This window comes from Nelumbo lutea, chromosome 5 (genome assembly GCF_056320005.1).
Source record: "Nelumbo lutea isolate HS-2025 chromosome 5, American lotus-T2T, whole genome shotgun sequence".
Classification (NCBI taxonomy): domain Eukaryota; kingdom Viridiplantae; phylum Streptophyta; class Magnoliopsida; order Proteales; family Nelumbonaceae; genus Nelumbo; species Nelumbo lutea.
In genome coordinates this window covers 56726406-56745394 of record NC_142688.1, presented here as the reverse complement: position 1 = coordinate 56745394, position 18989 = coordinate 56726406, and the positions used below count along the sequence as shown (strand labels likewise).

General features: G+C 34.8%; 1 protein-coding gene and 1 pseudogene across 3 annotated transcripts; one reads left to right on the top strand and one right to left on the bottom strand.

The window, feature by feature from the left end:
- Nucleotides 1–334: 334 nt before the first annotated feature.
- LOC148852568 (uncharacterized) lies at nt 335–1821 on the bottom strand (annotated as a pseudogene). The gene is made up of 4 exons (XR_016099436.1): nt 1714–1821; nt 899–1429; nt 634–819; nt 335–511 (listed from the first exon to the last, which is right to left on the bottom strand). The product of XR_016099436.1 is annotated as an uncharacterized LOC148852568 (transcript).
- LOC148852567 (disease resistance protein Roq1-like) lies at nt 474–18614 on the top strand. Of its 2 annotated transcripts, XM_088946549.1 has the most exons (6): nt 1161–1544; nt 2113–2772; nt 8708–9815; nt 16441–16716; nt 16804–17703; nt 17782–18614. In XM_088946549.1, exons 2-6 carry the CDS (start codon nt 2237–2239, stop codon nt 18313–18315), a joined length of 3354 nt encoding a protein of 1117 aa, XP_088802675.1. In that variant the 5' UTR covers nt 1161–1544; nt 2113–2236; the 3' UTR covers nt 18316–18614. The 2 variants fall into 2 exon arrangements, with proteins under 2 accessions (XP_088802674.1, XP_088802675.1); XM_088946548.1 differs by having other exon boundaries at nt 474–2772.
- Nucleotides 18615–18989: the final 375 nt, after the last annotated feature.

Genomic DNA, 18989 nt, shown 5'->3' with positions numbered 1-18989 from the left:
GTAAAATAGTTGGGATGTTGTGTTGCCTAAAAGCAGCGTGTCGACCGAAAGTTGAGGGAAGAAAATAGGGATTATAATAAATAAGGGCAATTTTAGGGCCTTAATATCAATAAAAGCAGTATTTTTAAAAAATTTCAAAAAAAGTTAACTTTTTTAAAATAATATCAATTAACATAGAATTACTGTTCATATTCTCCCTCTTCAATCTATTCACCAGTGCTGCCGCCCGCCGCTGTTCGCCGCGGCGTCCGACCATGAATCTGATTTTACTTGGCATGAATTCTTCAGAGAAATGGGGACGTTGAGCTTCTTAGGATCATGAACCATGGAGCACTCAATCGTCTTTTGGTTTGACCAGTTTTCCCAGGACGTATGCCCTCGATCGAACCATGAAACTCAAGGTGCCTGTTGAACTGCTCAAACCCTCCCCACTTCCTTATAGAGGGATTTTATTCCCCATCACTACTACCGTCATCGTTCTTTGGCTCTTCCTCGACTGATAGAACTTTATCTGCAATGTCATCCCAAAGAGGGAAGGAAATAAAAGGTTAAAACCACCACAGAGTAGGAGTTTGATTGAATCATCTTTATTTTCTCAGAGAAACATAACATGAGATGGGTTTTGTTGCTTACGGTGCCACTGGCCACACTTAGTCGAGACTAGGAGAGATCAACAGGTGTTGACGTTACATCTACTCCGAAAAACGTAGCAGTGTTACGAAAAACTAGCTTTACAGTGGAATTGAGGGAGACTATGTCGGTCGCCACTCCGGTAGCATCAGTACCTGATTGAATCATGATTTGCTCAAATGTAATGCTCTGCAAATTAAAAATTCATTTCAGAGAAGAGAAAAGGGAAGGATGGGTTTTTGAGTAACAAACAAAAATTCAGTTATACCTTCATGGTGATTGTAGGCTTCTGAGGTTGACTGGCTCCCCACAAGATTAAGGAAAAGAGAGAGAAAAGTAAGATGAAGCCAAGAACGAAAGGGAGGTAATAACAGCGACGAGGTAGACTCCTTTCGGCTGTCTCATCTTCCAGAAGCCCCTCCTCTTCAATCACGGAGCATTCCTTCCATGACTTCTGTCCCTTGCGGTGGGGACCCCCTCGAGATCTATCGTTGGGCGTGATCTTGCGTGAACCAGGCTTGAGGGATCCGGAGAACTGGCTGCTGGAGGACTCACGAGAATGGCGACCGACGGAGGAGTGGGAGTGGGGGGGTGAGCCCATGGGGCTGAGTACCGACGTCGAATGGAAATATGTTGTTGTCTTCTCGCCATCGTGGGAGTCTCGTGATGGGTTCTGCACGTAGTAGACGGGCCTCTGAGGGGATCTCATCGGAGAAGATGGGGCGAGACTCGTCACCTTTGAATCTGTCTTGCGTGCATTTTCTTTCCAGATCTTCACTTCGCCCAAGTCTGAAGCTAGCTAATTAGGACCCCAAAAATTAGAGAGAGAGACAGAGAATGCAAGTCTCCAAAGAGGATGATTCCGCCAGAGGCGGCGGCGAACGGAGGCGGGCGGCGGCACCGGTGAATAGATTGTAAGAGGGAAAAGATGAACAGAAATTCTACCCTTAATTGATATTACTTCTGAAATTTTATTTATTTTTTTAATTTTTTTAAAAGTATTATTTTTATTGATATTAGGGCCGTAAAGTTGCCCTCAGAAAATATCAGAATTGACTGAATTGTTTGTGAAGAGAGGGTTGCCTTCTCCGCCCCTTCCTCTACCACCCATATGCAGCTCAAAAAGTCAGTACATTCAAGCTTCTTCTCGTCATTTCTGGTGAAGCTAACACCAGATCTAAAAGTTCTCATGGCATTTTTTAGTTGTTTCCAGTATTTTTGTTTTTAGTATTGTTTTAGCTCCAAGACCAAGCCCAAACTGGTATAACCACCGTGATTGCCTCTGATCGATCGTCATTTATATAATTTTGCGTTTCCTTGTTAGACATGCTTCTACACTCAGAGACCAGAACAATTTATCGATGGATTTCAGTTCTGAGCTAATATTGTGTTTAATGGATTTCAAATTCAACCTACGAGTAAGCATGAATCCTTTTTTTTTTCTCTTTCCTTTTCATACTTAATATTTGTTGTTTTTTGGAGGAATTTCGGAGGATCTGTTTTTCCGCGGCCATTGATAAGCCATATAGACTTGAGTCGTCCCCACGCCACTCGGCCAACTATATAGACTTGAGTCCTAACCAGCTGCCTTGAGATCGCTACTTCCATGGGGACCGAAGAAGACTCTTCTTCTTCTTCTTCTACTTCCTCTTCATCAGATGGATGGAATTATGATGTCTTCTTGAGTTTCAGAGGTGAGGATACGCGTAAGAACTTCACCGAATATCTCTACACGGCTTTGGTCAAGAAAGGCGTTCACACGTTCAGAGACGACAAAGAGCTCCAGAGAGGCGAGGAGATCTCCCCAGCGCTGCTGAAAGCAATCGAAGAGTCAAGGATTTGTATCATCATTTTCTCCAAGAACTATGCTTCTTCCAGATGGTGTCTCGATGAACTCTGCAAAATTCTCGAGTGCCGCGGCAGGAAGAGAAAGATTGGCCGGACAATTGTCATGCCCGTTTTCTATGACATCGATCCGTCGGATGTTCGAAAACAGACTGGGAGCTTCGCCGAGGCATTTGCGAGCCACGAAAAGCGTTTTGAGTTCAATACAGAGATGATGGAGAAGGTGAAGAGGTGGAGATCGGCTCTCACTGAAGCGGCCAACTTGTCCGGTTGGGATCTCCGATGTCTTGCTAAAGGGTAACCTAATCTTCTCAGCTTTACTGAAATCCTTTACTTTTTTAATTCTGCAGTCTTAAAGGTGAAAGTTGGGGAGTTTATTCCAATAATCACTTATTTTGGACCGGGCCACACTAATAAGTAATTATTTGCATTTGGAAAATAAGACTAAAATAAATATTTACTATTTATTTGAAAATCTCAAATTTTAAGCTTATTGTTATATATTTATTTTCTTTCTCGCCTATTTTAATCGGTTATATCATTTTGAAATACCTTACTACGCTATTTAAAATAAGTATTCTTCACCCCACATACTCATAAACACTTATTTTTCAAATAAGCATTTTTAAATTTAGCCTTATGACCCGTGCCTGGCACGTTTTGTCATTGAATTATTGAAGTCGGAGTCCTTTGGCTGTCTTCTTCTGTTAACCTTCCTCCTTCGTATGACACGTTATGACCAGTTTGCATTGAGATACTCCACTCAATAGAGACCCCCATAAAGTAAAACAAAAGATCAGTGCATCACATCAACTGGTGTCAGATAAAACACTGGCGTTTCCTTATGGGTTATTTTGTAGGTGACATTTCAGTTTTTCCTCTCATTGCTTAATTTGTTATTTTCTATAATAAAATGGATTAGATTAATAAACGGATAAGACACTCAAATGTATACAATCACAAAATATTTTTAATCAAACAATTAATTTAACTCGCTTCGTAAATATATTTTTCTTGCCTAACTCGTTACATAAATATAAGCATAATAACTATCAACTAGAGAGTTGTTTATAATTGATGAAATTTACCATATTAATCAATCCAACTAATTCGATCCGAGTTAGTTGGTTTTCTTTTAATATTTTCATTCAGTTTTAATTAAGCAATTATGTTAACATAAGTGGTTGGGTTGGCTTTGGTTTGTCTGTGTAAACTAACCAAAATCAATTCGAGTTAATCAATTGATACATATTAGTATTTTATATTCTAAATTTAATTTTTTAATATAGAAAAGTGGAAAATTTTCCATATCTCCTAAAATATTTTACATTGTCAATGTATTTTTTAAAAATATTATTGCAGTTTTTTAAATTTAAATCTTTTGAACCAATTGGCCAAATTGAGAATTGTTGCAAATTAATACAACTCTGGTTTTTGCTAATGATCGGTTGTTTCAGTTGAACAATTCCCCAATCCAACCAAAATTTTGACATTTTCGTGTCTCTTGTTAAAGGATTTTAGCAAAGGAGGTCTACTTGCAATTGTGTCAGAAAGTTTAGGGGAGATGCTTGCAATTACCAAACTTCATAGAGGTTTCAGCAATTGTGGAACACTTTAGGGGAGGTTTCAAGTTTCAACAATTTACCCTAAATTTGATTATACCTATTTACGAAAAAGAAAAAAACAAACCTGCTCTCTATCATTTAGTTCATTTGTCTAAAATGAGAATTTTTTATATTTTTTCAGGAACCAAACATAAGAAATAGTAGGAATGCAAATAGATTGGATCAAATTCGAATCAGGGTATATTCGAATTCGATCTGACACTGTTCATGCCAGATCCAATCCGATAAGATCTGATAGGACTTTATCTGAATTCAAATCCTATCGGATCTTCGGATCTAATTTGATCTGACTTGTTTTTTTAATTAATAAATTATTAAAAGAAAAAATAAAATATACCAATTTAAATAAAGAAAAAAACAAAAAAATATGAGTATTTTTTAATTATTTTCATCATACATACATGTTTTTTATAAAAATAAATAATATAACAAATTTATAAAAATACAGTATAAAAAAAAATAAATAAATATATGTATTATATATTTATATTTATAAATATATAACACATCGGATCCGATCTTCTCATATCAGATGGGGGGATCTAAGTTCGATCCAAAAATCCGACCAGAGGTGATCCAAATTTGACCATATAGGATCTGATCCGATTTGCACCCCTAAGAAATAGTTTCTTCACTAAGATATCTTTTCATAAAACCTCTCTTAAACAATCTCACCTACCTAGAAGGCTAGTACTTCATCCTAAAATATCTCCCCCTCTTTAAATCTCTCCCAAGCTATCTCATTTTTCCAACATTATCCAACGTTTTCTCCTAATACTCTCTCTCTCTCTCTCCAAATACATGCATTTGTTTGTCCATCAAGACAGAACCAAGTGGGAACATCTAAGTGGGAATTCAAACCCTATTTGATTTGTTGTGTAGTTGTGTACGAGAGTTTTGTAGGATCTATATTATACACAAGGGCCATGTGATAAAGATGCACGTTTATCTTGAATTCAACCGATAATATACACAGGTACCATATGATTTATAGTGCTAGTGTCAAGGATTTTGTTAGATTTATATTGTACATAGGCTTTGTACAATCTAATACTATACATGAGATCCATATTCTTTTTAGTGCCTACGCTCCATTTGGTGACAACCTAATTATATACAAATATTGTATTATTTAAGTTAGAATTTCAGTTTAATTTGATATTAATAAATTACAATTAAAAACAAATTAAAATATAAAACATTAATATTTAAGAATATTATAATAAGAAGAGTAAAAACTGATATATAGAAAGATAAATAAAGATAAGTAATAACTGTAAAATTATAATAACTAATAAAAATTATAATTCAAAATTCCCATTTAAATTCCATTCTAAGTAATTAAAACTAAAAAATAAATAATAAAAATTAATAAATTAATCAAAATGAACAAAAGTACTAACATAGTTTTATTAACGAAAATTATCGATTTTAAATTTAATATTTTCTCACTTAAAATCCACTTATTTTCTACTTAAAAATAATTACATGAATAAAACTTCTCATACTAATTGTACATTTTTATCAACAAAAATTATTAAAAAATAATTAAAGTCAATTAAAATTTCTTTTAAAAATAATAAAAATAATTAATTTTATGTAAACATTTATTAATTTCAATTCAATTTAGAATACTAAAAATTAATACAAAATTTGGTCATTCTCATCACTCTCTCAGGGGTGGAACATTGATCCTGCTAGATATATCTAAAGTATTATGCTTGATCTCTTAGCAAGACAATATAATTATTGTTAATGCTTAAAATTTATAAATTTTAATTATTAATTGTTTAATATTTGTTGATTGGCATGCATAGAAAAAAATCTAAGGTAAAATGTAGGACTTGGATAAATATAATAGGTGGTTGAAGCATGGTGTGCGGGTAGGAGAGTAATTTGGGTGGGCTTGGTTTGGGCTTTTATCAAACTTTGAATGTACCTGAACCAAAGGCCTGATCCTAAAGCAATATAAAATGCTAACTTGTCATATGATATTTTTTATATCATATGACATTAACACATAATGGACCTTGGCCCAGAAATTTGCTGGTTGAGCCAGGCTGGGTTTTTAGGCTAGGCTAAGAAATGATCACCCCAAATGGTGTGGTCATAGGAATGGAGCACTTGTGAGCAATGTTTTAAAAAAATGAACCGGAAATGGAATTGTTTTGGGCACCGGTTTTTGGGTAAATGGTCCAATCATCTAGTTTGAATGGACGGCCCGTTCTGACAGCAAAATTAAAAAAAATAAAAAAACAGTAAAAAATCATTGAACGGGTTGATGGATCGACGGTTCAATCACCCGGGTCAATGGTTTGTTGACCTTTTCAACAATTTTTTACCAGATTCCGGGTTTTGGGTAAAACAGAACCGGTTGTCTGAACGGTTCCCAAGTTGAATGGTCCAACCGTCAACTTAATGGCATGACTTATTGAAGGAGAGAGGGTTAACGGCGTGTTAATTGAGGAGAGACAGTGAGAGTAGCTAATGAGAAAGAGGAGAGAGAGAGTAAGTAGCAAGTTAATCAGGAGAGATTATGGAAAAGTCTTACAAGTAATTAGCTACTTGAATTATTTTGTTCAATTTTTGAACATTGAAATGGGAAGGAAAAAGAGAGTGCTGCTAAGTGCTTACATTGACATCCTTGTTTTAGTATATTCTAGTTGGGACTTCCGGTTCACAAGTTTGCTAAACGAAATTGAAGGAAAAGAATTCTACTGAAAAAGGAAAAAGGAGCCCTTTGATATTCTTAATTAAGCAAAACCAGTCCAAGTCTAAACCAAACATTATTTTTTGAATATGTTTATGAGATCAAAATACAATTGAAGTGCACTCTTCATGAGAGTGACGAAATTATGTATTATTTTAAAGTTAAATTTAAATGTAAAATTAATAAATTTCCATGAATAAAACAAATTTTATTGATATTTTTGTTCATTTAATTAATTTATTGATTATCATTAGTTTTTATTAGTTTCAATTAATTTTAAATAGGGATTTTGAACTATAATTTTTAGTAATGAAGCAATTAATAATTAAATATATTTTATTAGATAATATAATTTTAGTATTATTTCTTATCTTATCCTACTTTCTATTATTTTTCTCCCATTTGTATCTTAGATATCATGTTCTACTCCTTTTATTCTAATATTAAGTTTTAAATTAAATATTAATATTTTATATATTTAATTCATTTTTTAATTATAATTAATAATTAATATCTACATTATATAAGATAGATACTTGCCTTAGTTTTGGTGCAGATCATTAAGTTAAGTTAGATATATTATATAATATTAACTTGACCTTTATTTACACGTGCACAGAGTTAAATTAGATTAACATTCTTAACTTTACTTCTGGATTTGTGTAAATAACAAGTAAAGGCATGCATAATACCATGTACAGTACAGATTGTGCAGGCCTGCGTATAATACAAATCTAAGTGCTTGACAAAAAAGCAACATAAATCATGGTACCTGTGTGCAATGTGGGTCAAAGTTGAAAGAAACGGGCATTGTATATCACGCAGCCCGTGTAGACTGTAGAGCACCGATCCTGTGAAAATCTCACACAACAAATCACATGGGGCTTGAGTTCTTGCTAAGGTGCTCCAATGTCGTTCCCCTAATGGAGAAATAAATACATGCTTTTAAATGGTGAAGAGAGATATAATGAGTTTTAGGCTGCGTTTAGTTGCAGTGCAATTTTATTTTGCACTAGTACAAATGCATGAGAGTGCAAATGGAATATTGTAAAATTTGGTATAACTTTGTTTTGAGTTTTATTTATTTTGCTTTATGTCTTAATTTACTTCATTTGCATTGCAATCAAATAAAATAAGCTAAAATTTAAAAGAAAAAAGGTCAGAAATTGCACTGTCATGATTTTGCATCAGTACAGATTTATTTGCATTACAACCAAACGCAGCCTTAGGAGGAGAAATATACTAAAAAGTGCAAATATAAAAAAATAAAATTCTTGTTTAATTTTGTTTTGGAATTTTACTTTATTCTGCTTCATGTCTTAATTTATTTTATTTGAATTGCAACCAAACAAAATAAACTAAAATTTGAAACCAAAATAGGTAAGAATTTACACTCAAATCATTTGCACTCCCATGCATTTGTATTAGTGCAAATAAATTTGCAATGCAACCAAACACAGCGTTAAGATTCACAGAGTGGTGTTAAGAGATGCCCCTATTAATGGGGAATCATTACATTCAATTTCATAATAAAAGAAAATTGACTCCGTTGTAAGGAGCCCCTATTTGATTTTTCTTTTCATCTTTTAAATAAAAACCACAAAATTCTAAAGGATTTTGAAAGCAAAAGAGATTAAGTTGATATGGACAACTGCGTTTTTGAAAGCAAAAGAGATTAAGCTGATATGGACTGCATTTTTGAAAATGTTATAGATATAGATGGCCTTGGTTGCCTTGGTTGCCTTGGTTGCTCATGCATGTACATAATTAGCAATGTCCAGAATCTAGCTATCAGCAAGAAATTCACTTCTTGGTTTTGCTTCTTGACTGATATATTTGCTTGAATTTTTTTGCATTATCAATATTTTTACTCTATTATTTGGATCACAATTGGCAGGCACGAAGCCAAGTTTGTCCATAAAATTGTTGAAGAGGTTTTCACTAAATTGATTCAAATGCAAATGAAGGTTGCCACCCACTTAGTTGGATTGGATTCCCGTGTAGAAAAAATGACTTCTTTGTTAAGTGTTGGATCACACGATGTTCGTTTTGTGGGGATCTGGGGTATGGGTGGAATAGGTAAGACAACAATAGCAAAAGCCCTCTACAGCCTAATCTTTCACAGGTTTGAAGGTTGCAGTTTCCTTCATGATATCAGAGACATTTCAGAAGAGCCCAACGGTTTAGTTCGACTGCAGGAGCAACTTCTTTCTGATATCCTAATGGTTTCAAAGGAAAATATAAGGATAAGTACTGTCGATAGAGGAGTCAATTTGATCAAAGAAAAGCTCAGCTGTAAAAGGGTTCTCGTTGTTCTTGATAACGTGGATCAATTAAACCAATTGGATGCACTAGCAAGAGCACACGATTGGTTTGGTTTGGGAAGTAGAGTTATTATAACAACTAGAGACGAGCATTTGTTAAATGAGCTTCGAGTGGACACTGTATATAAGGTTAGAAAGTTGGACAAGGAGGAATCTCTTGAACTTTTTAGCTGGCATACCTTTAGAAAAGATCACCCTATAAGTGAATATGAGGAGCTCGCCAGAAACATAGTGTCTTGCCTTGGGGGCCTTCCATTAGCTCTTCAGGTTTTAGGCTCTTTCTTGGGTGAATATAGAAGCATACCTGAGTGGAGAAGTGCATTGGAGAAGTTAAAGAGAATACCTAATAAAGACATTCAGAAGCAACTTAGACTAAGCTTTGATGCATTAGATGAAAATGAGAAGGACATATTTCTTGATATTGCTTGTTTCTTTATTAGAATTGAGAAAGAAGATGTAGTTACAGTACTTAACAGTTGTGGATTCTTCTCAGAGATTGGAATTAGTGTTCTGGCCCGTAGGTCTCTCCTAATAATTGATGAAAAAAATGAACTGAGAATGCATGATCTAGTTCGAGACATGGGAAGGGAAATTGTTCGTGAAGAAGCACCAAAGGAGCCTCAAGAACGTAGTAGATTGTGGTATCACGAGGATGCCTTCCAAGTATTAACAAAGCACACGGTATGAACTTTAGTATTTCTTCAATTTTTCTCTTTTTCCATTGTTGAACAATTTTGATTTTGTTGCTATTGTAATTTAGTATTGGGATAAAGCTATTCATGCATGGTTACTGAAAGGTAAAAAAATAATTTAGCATGATTTAACATGGAAAATATGAACTTAAAGTACAAATCAAAATTAATAGTATTCTTGAATATTAAGGCTTTGCTTGGTTGCAGTGCAATTTTATTTGCACTAGTACAAATGCATGAGAGTGCAAAGGAAAAGAATGCAAATTCTGGTTAATTAGGTATGCACCGGACATAATTAATTACATACATATGTATGTATAGGGATGATCATTCTTGGCCTAGCCCGACCCAACCTACCAATTTATGTGCCTGGGCCTAGGTTTTTGTGTGCAGGCCTAGTCTGGGCCTACATCAAGCCTAGAAAATTATATGCTGGGCTTGGGCCCAATACTTCAAACCCAGTCCACAATATAATATAAAATATACTTTTAAATATAATATATGATATACATATTTTCATATATTATAATATGTATTATAATTTATATAGTATATATACATAAGTATATTTTATTTTATATTAAATGTTTATTATTTTATATAAAATTTAAAAGTTTTAACTTTTATTTTACCATATAAATAAATATTTACGAATTGACATGTGTCAATACTTAAGTCAATTCCAGTATGAAAATTATCCATAGGCCTTGTATGGATGAAGGCAAGGTCTTCATTTTCATTCCCTAAGCAATGTGGAACTTGGGAAAACATTCAATGGTTGCAATAACTATTTCGTGTTATTTCAAATCTTACATTGTTGAAGAATGGGAATGAAAGCATTGCCTTTATTAGGTAGGCCAAGCCAAATCAAGCTTAACAATTAAATGAGGCTAGTCCATGCCTTATTTTTTTGTGCCATTGGCCTAAAGCCTAGCCAAACCCAACTTAACTTTGGATTATGTAAATTTTTGTATGTATTATACGTTATTTAATTTAAATTTTTGTATGTATTATACGTTACTCATTAGGCCTAAAAATCCTGTAAACCCAACTTGGGCCCGTGTAGGGCCAGGCCTACCATAAAGCCCTTATCATTGGTGTTAAACCCGGCTTGGCCGCTTGAGCCTAATAAAATGCAAATAGTAAATTATAACCTAGTCTGCCTTTCCTTTCTTTTGTTGATGATGCTTCCTTTTCTAGATATGGATAATAAAATTATCTTCATAATCTTCTAAGCCTTGTTCCAATTTTATGGGGTCGTCTACATAAATCCTATTACTTCAACATGTTTTGTTTTGTTTTTTTTTTTTTTAACTTTTTATCTACTCCTAGATCTTCAAATCCCTTTAACTTGTAATAAATCACTTTACATATAGGTGTTGTAGATGGTATTCTCTATACATGACCAAACTATCTTTTAGTAAACTTTTTGTCATTTTATTGCCTATAAGAGCTACTCCTAGGTTCATTCAAATGAGTAAATTTCTAATCTTGGTCTAACTTATTTTTCCATTCATGCATCTCAACATTCAAATTTTGACCATGCTCATTTATTCAATAGGTTATTGGCTTTAAGTTGGTAATTAATTTAGGGTCACTCCTTACGATAATAATATTACCAACATACACAATCAACATAATTACAAAATCTTCCATCCTCTTAACAAAGTAAGTGTGATCAATTTGAGATTGTTTGAGCCAATCTTCATAATAGATCCTTTAAGCCTATCAAACTAAGCTCTAGGGAATTATTTAAAACCATAAAACAAATTTTTCAATTTGCACACTTTCTCATTACTGTTTGGAATATCAACACCTGAAGGTAACTCTATTTATACTTCCATGTGGAGATCCCCATTAAGAAATATATTCTTTACATCCATTTGATATAGAGGTCATCAATAATGAATAGCAAGTTGGAAGCTTGTTTTTCTTCTTAAAGATAAATCTATAGTTGGATGTAAGTGGGTGTATACAGTCAAACACAAGGTTGATGGCTCTGTTGAAAGATATAAGGCACGCTTGGTAGCTAAAGGGTATACTCAGACTTATGGCATTGATTATCAGGAAATGTTTGCTCAATGAGTTATATTCACGTGATTTTGTCTTTTACAACACACTTCTCTTGGCCTTTATATCAGATAGATGTGAAAAATGTCATTCTTAATGGAGATCTACGGGAGGAAGTTTGTATGGACCTACCACCAGGAATGAGCCTTCCTAATAGCGAGGGAAAGATTTGTTGCTTAAAGAAATCCCTGTATGGACTCAAACAATCTCCTAGAGCTCGGGTAGATGGATTCATAAAAACAATCCTGACAGTTGGGTTATCTCAACCTTAGGCTAACCATACTTTGTTCATATGAAGGCATGATAATCGGGTGACTATACTGATAGTATATGTAAATGATATTGTTTTGACTGGATATGTCATCTTTGGAATCTCTTAGTTGAAATCTTTTCTTGCCTTTGAATTTGAAATTAAGGACCTTGGTGATCTTAAATACTTTTTAGGAATTGAGGTAACAAGATTAGTGAAGGGTATTTTCATTTCTCGAAAAAAATATGTTGTTAACTTGATATAAGATGTTGGAAAATTAGGGTGAAAACCAGTTGGAACACCAATTGACCCTAACCACAAGTTGAATGCCACAGATGGAGATGTTCTTCTAGATAGAGAGGATTATCAAAGATTGGTAGGCCGTCTTCTCCGTCAATGTTTGACAAGACTAGATATATCCTATACAATCAGTGTGGTTAGCTAGTATATGCATGAGCCCAAAACCTTTCACATGCAAGTTGTCAATAGGATTCTCGCTTACTTGAAGGGATGTCCTAGAAAAGGAATGTTATATTCCAGTCATGGGCATTTGAAGATTGAGGCATGCATAGATGCAAATTGGGCAGGGTCAATGGACGACAGAAGATCTACTTCTAACTACTGTGCCTTAGTTGGGGGCAATGTGATATCTCAGAGGAGCAAGAAGTAATCTATTGTTGCTCACTCTAGTGCAAAGGCAGAATATAGGGCAATGACTCATGGGTGCTATGGTTGAAGATCTTGTTAACAAAAATGGGAATTCCAACAAAAAGTCCTATGAGATATTATTGTGACAATTAGGCAGCTATAAACATTGCTCGTAATCCTATTCAGTATGATCATACAAAAACATATTAAAGTGGATAGCATTTCATCTGAGAGAAAATTGATAGTGGAGAAATTTATTTGCCCTTTGTAAGATTTGATGATCAACTTATTGACTGCTTTACTAAAGGAGCTCACAAGCCAAAGTTCAATAGTAACCTAGGCAAGTTGGGCATGATAGATATCTAAGTTCGGCTTAAGGGGGAGTGTTGAGAATATGCAATATGATGAAAGGGCTTTTTGGGTTTTTTATTTCCTCTTTGTTTTGGATGCCTAAATAAGGACAAACTTGTACTTGCAGCAACATTATAAATTTTTGGTCTCTAGTGTGAACAGTAACTCAAGACACATTCATAACATTTCTTCATCTCTTCTTCTCCCTTCTCCCCCTTTCTCTTCTTCTTCCTTTGTTTTTAGGCTTCACCTTAAACAACTATCAACAATGTGACAAAAGAACAGCTGGTGGTGACAAAACAACAACTATAACCCACCTCCCTCTATGACATGAAGGGGTCATCATACCACTGATACCAAATGCAGAAGAGCCCTCTTCCCATCTGTGACACTAGACATAAGTTTGATGGTTGTATGGATTTGGATTACATCATGTGGGATCACATGTTTAAATTGTTTAAAGATAGATCTACTATTTGTTTGATGAACTACAAGGTTGAAGCCAAGACTCGCCATGGTACTTCAATTGTTACTTATTTTCTCCAGCAAAAGAAGCAAACCCTTGATCCCTTTCAAGAAGTGGTTTCTCGAAGCCCTAGAGAAAATCAGTCCACATGTTCTTATATAGGAGGTAATTGCAGTAATTTCAAATTCAGCAGGGTAGGCCTTCACTACAAAGTGATTTTACTTGAGTTCAACTTAAACCTATTTGTCGGGCCTGCACTGGTGATTCTATGGTTGTTTGATGAATTGCTTACTAGAGGTTTAGTAACATGGAATTGGGTTTTTCATCAATTTTGTAATCTAGTTGGCTAGAGAAGAAAGGTTATAAGTTTTTAAGGTCGAAGTGGTTGGTTGTTGAATTGTAAAGGATCCTTCACTTTGATGACTTACATCTCGTTATGAGTAGGATTATCAATGATACTTGAAAATCTAAGGCCCGATCCGACATCTAATCTGATTATATTATTATATTTATTAATTTTAATATATAAATTCTATATAAATATATTTAAAATTATAAAAACATGTTTTATATATTATATTATATATGAACTTATATATACAATAAGTTTAGTATGTTATATTTATATTAATTTATTATATATAAAAGTAAAATAAATAAATATTTTTTTTTATTTTTCTGGTATTTTAGAGAATTTAAAGTGGAGTCGGATTAAATCTGAATCCGATCCGAGTCTGTTAGGATTCGAATTTGAATCCAAGTCTTTAAACCCAATCGGATTTTGGATCAAATTTAGATGTAGGCTCTTAGTAGTCAGATTGGATGTAGATTTTGTTGCATCCAATCCAAATTCAATCTGATTACAATCCTAGTTGTGAGTCCAAACAGGTGGAGGTTCCATGGGAAGAATATGTTCACCTTGATCCAAATGATCCCAAATTGGTGGCAATCAAAGTCCGAGAAAAGACCCTTTTGAGAGAAACAGGATTTGGTACTATGACTCAATTTTGGAAAGAGTACAAATACAAATATGTACAATAAAAATACATACAAATTAATACAAAATATAAGATTTTTCGATAGCCAAAAAGATTTATTTCTTGGAATTGGTATTAATTACTACCACAAGGTTTCTTTCTATGCTGCTGCAATTGGACTCTATGTTGAACTAAAAGGGTTGTACAACAACTTTGTGGGTAGGATCATGACTCTTGCAAGATGGTTGGATTCCTGAATATAATTATTGGCCAAGCAATACCACCGTACCTTATTCCAACAATCCGAAAGGGCTCTGCAGAGATTTTAATTGTGGGGGTATATCATGCCATGGCTTTCACTGAGCAATGTGTATATGGACATTACTATGGACCAAGGTTGGTGATAATTGAACTTATGATAAGGGTGGAGATGCAGCTGTTTGTAGAATTCAGGGACACGACTCTTCTGGATATTTACAGGGGAAAGGGTGCCATTATTAACAAAGACCAGAATGAAGTTTGATCTATCATCGTTGCACACGTCTCTCTAAATATTATGATTGCATGTCCCAACAGCAAATGTGCTTGGGAGAGGTGGGAAGCCAAATACCGTAAGATTCATAACGTCAACCTTGAGGACAAAGCTGCAGCAATTGGGAATTGGAATGTTATGAGCCATTGATAGCAAAGGACTTTCACTCTGTTCCAAGTAGTCCTTTCCATGACAGCTTTCATTCTATTCTGGATAGCCCTTTTCATGATTGTTTTCACTCTACTTTAGATAGCCCTCTCCTTGATTCGAAATTAAGACATTGTCGTAGGTTCTAATACTGATAGAACTGTGTCCAGCTAAACACTTTAACCATTTTGGACTGTAACAATTTGTAATGATTTTGAAAAGTGATACCAATTTAATGATTCCAGACAACGCAACTAGAATGCTTCCACATCAGCCTCAACAAATTAGAATATCATATCTGCATTTTGCACGATTTTCTTTGAATAGAATCAATAAAAAATCTCAAATGAACTCGGATTGAAGTGAGACCACCACTAAAACATTTATAAAACCCAGATGATTCAAAACCCTAAATTCACATCTAAGGCCTCCATAGAGTTTGCTGAAGTCATTGCATGGACATGATGACATCATCCCTAGTCAAGATCCTCCAAAACGTCAGAAAAATGTCCCCCCCACTCTAATATCAAGTAGTGAAAAAGGATTTAAGTAAAACTGAATAAAATGAAGAGACGAAAGGAAGAAAAGAGGAAGTGAGAAGTAGGGAAAAAAAAGAGAAGAAATGAGTGTTAAGGGCAGCAAAAGTGACGAACACCCAATGAATTAGCTTATATAATAAAAGATAAAATTACAAAAGTACATTTAATTAGTGGAGAAATTAGAAACTCACATAAAGAGACAAAAATACCCCTGATTCAAATAAGCTTATTCTTCAACACTCGCAACAGATAACAACAATGTTAATCCAGGATGTCTTGACCTGCAAGAGATATTGATAGATGCTAATAAACTAATAGATGTTTCAATCTGCCCTTGCAAAGATGTTAGGATACAACTAGGATTGGATTATTTTCATAGTCTAAACTTGCACAAGAGTCATGGGCCTAAGCCCCTGTTTATACTTCTACCAAAAAAGAGTCCCTGTTTATACTAATTGGCTAGAACGTTGGAATTGAATATGAAAAAATATTCACCCGTTTAAGATGATCCTTTCTGTTGTTATACATGGAGCTTATTCAATGGTGTATCCTGATCATCTAATTTGACATGTGGCAAATTATTGTGAAATACATGTATATGCTTATAACCTATTTAATGTCCTTGTTCTATCAGGGAACAAAAAAAGTTGAAGGTCTTGCCTTAAACTTCCCAAAATGGGAAGAGACACATGTAGGTGCTAAAGCATTTGCAAAGATGCACAACCTAAGGCTGTTGAAGGTCAATTATGTAAACATTGAAGGAGGATTTGAATATCTTCCCAAGGAGTTGAGATGGCTATATTGGTTTGGATTCCCTTTGAGATCTATACCAATGGAGTTCAATCTACAAAACCTTGTTGTCCTTGATATGCAATATAGCAGAATAAAAGAAGTTTGGACAGAAACCAAGGTATGGCATAAATTTTATGTTTATTTTTCAGTGGGTTGTATATTTCAGAAGAAATGACATCTTCTTTCTCCTTTTACTTTTTGACAGTTGCTTGAAAAGTTGAAAGTTCTTAACCTCAGTCATTCACATGACTTGATCAGAACTCCTAACTTCTCAGGAATTCCCAACCTTGAGAGATTGATTCTTGAAGATTGTTTGAATTTAGTTGAGGTCCATGATTCCATTGGAGCTCTTGACAGATTGGCTTACTTGAATCTGAAAGACTGCAGTAAACTTAGAAGTCTTCCAAGTAGCATTTGTAAGTTGAGATCTCTTGAGAACCTTATTCTGTCAGGCTGCTCAAGATCTGTACAGTCACCACCAAAATCATGGCATTCATTCTTCTTCTGGCCTTGGGGTTCACTTAGTAAACATTCTAATTCCACCAAACTACTACCAGCTTCTTTATCTGGTTTGTGCTCCTTAAAAACACTGAATCTCCGTGACTGCAATCTATCAGAAGGATCAATTCCAAATGACATTGGGAGCTTATCCTCACTGCTATTGTTGGATCTGAGCAAAAATAACTTTTCTAGCCTACCAGCCAGCATCAATTGCCTTTCTAAACTCAAGGTCCTTTTCTTACAAAATTGCAAGAGGCTTCAATCATTACCTGAGCTGCCATCAAGTTTAAGGGTCTTCAATGCTGATGATTGCACATCACTGGAAAGATTATCGAATATGGGGAACCTATCCTCACTGGAAGGGTTAAGTCTAAGTAGAACTAATATCCACACCCTACCAGTTGACATCAGTCACCTTTCTCAACTTCAGGAGCTTTGGTTAAGAAATTGCACAAGGATTCAATCTCTACTATTCCTTCCATCAGCTTTGAAGAGCTTGTATGTGGATGGTTGCACATCTTTGGAGACATTGTCAAATCTATCACATTTGCAGAACATCTCCGTCTTGACTCTTGCTAATTGCAAAAAGCTACTTGAGATCCAGGTCTCTCTCTCTCTCTCTCTCTCTCTCTCTCTCTCTCTCTCTCTTATTGCTAACCATTTATAATTTCCATGAACGCAGTGGCTGTCTTCACACAGTGGTATATTCGATATCTTTCTCCCTGGAAGTGATGTTCCTGAGTGGTTCAGCAATCAAAATATCGGGTCTTCAATTTATCTTGAGGTGCCTGCACTTTCGGATTGTAGGCTTCAAGAGTTTCTTGTATTGGCTGTTTATACAGGTGACAGAGCTACCAATGAGAATGTTTTTGGTCCTCGCATTAAAATCATTAATGAAACCAGTGGTCTTAAATGGAGTTATGAGTCAACAATTTATTTCGTTTCAACTACCTCCCAAGATCAAGTGTGGATGTGCAGGATTCCAAGAACTGTGTTTGAGAATGTGTTTGAAGTTGGTGATCGATTGATTGTCAAAGTAAAAATAGGGATTCCACTTTGGGTGAAGAAGTGTGGAGTTCATCTAGTGTATAACACAGATCATGAAGAGGATTCCCAGTTAAAAGACCAAAGAATGGTGCAGTACACCTGGAAAAAGAGACATAATGACTACGATGCTAGATCTAACTGTGACAGCAAAAGGTTGAGACTGACCTGATTCAAGTGCATCCAGATTAAAAACAGGTAGGAGGATGTTATAATTTGCTTTTCCTTACTGAACTGTCTTTTCCCTTTAGATAAATATAAGTATATATTGATGAGAGAGTGTATATATATGTTAAGAAGCCCTACCAACTTCAACATTGATAAAAATCGACTCCCATCCCCTCTATACCCTCTAGGGAAGGAACATTTAAGTGTCATTCGTAAGACATTTTCAGGGGATAAAGCTAGAATGATATTACTTGTGCATGAGCTCATCAGAAAGCTAGAATAAACTACATATAATTATTGTAAGGAAGCGTGATTGGTTTTCTGCATAATTATTATTCGATGTTTTCAGGTCGAATAGAGAGCTGACTTATCAAAAAAAAATCAAAAGAGAAGCTGTAGTTTCTTCCTATATATAGTCTTAAGGCTGCAACTTGGGCGAGGTTAATTGACCCAAAGTTGGGTTGGGCCAGGTTGATGCTCAGGATAGATTTAGGGTTGAAATTCATGAACGTACCCAACTTTATTTTGGGTTAGGTTAGGGTTGACCCATCGGGCAGCCTGGCCCAACTTGAACTCGACTCTATAGTATATATATATATATATATATTGATTTGTTTATATGCATGACAGCTAGCTGTAAAGCTCCACCACATACTATCATGTCTTTCTTTAAGATAA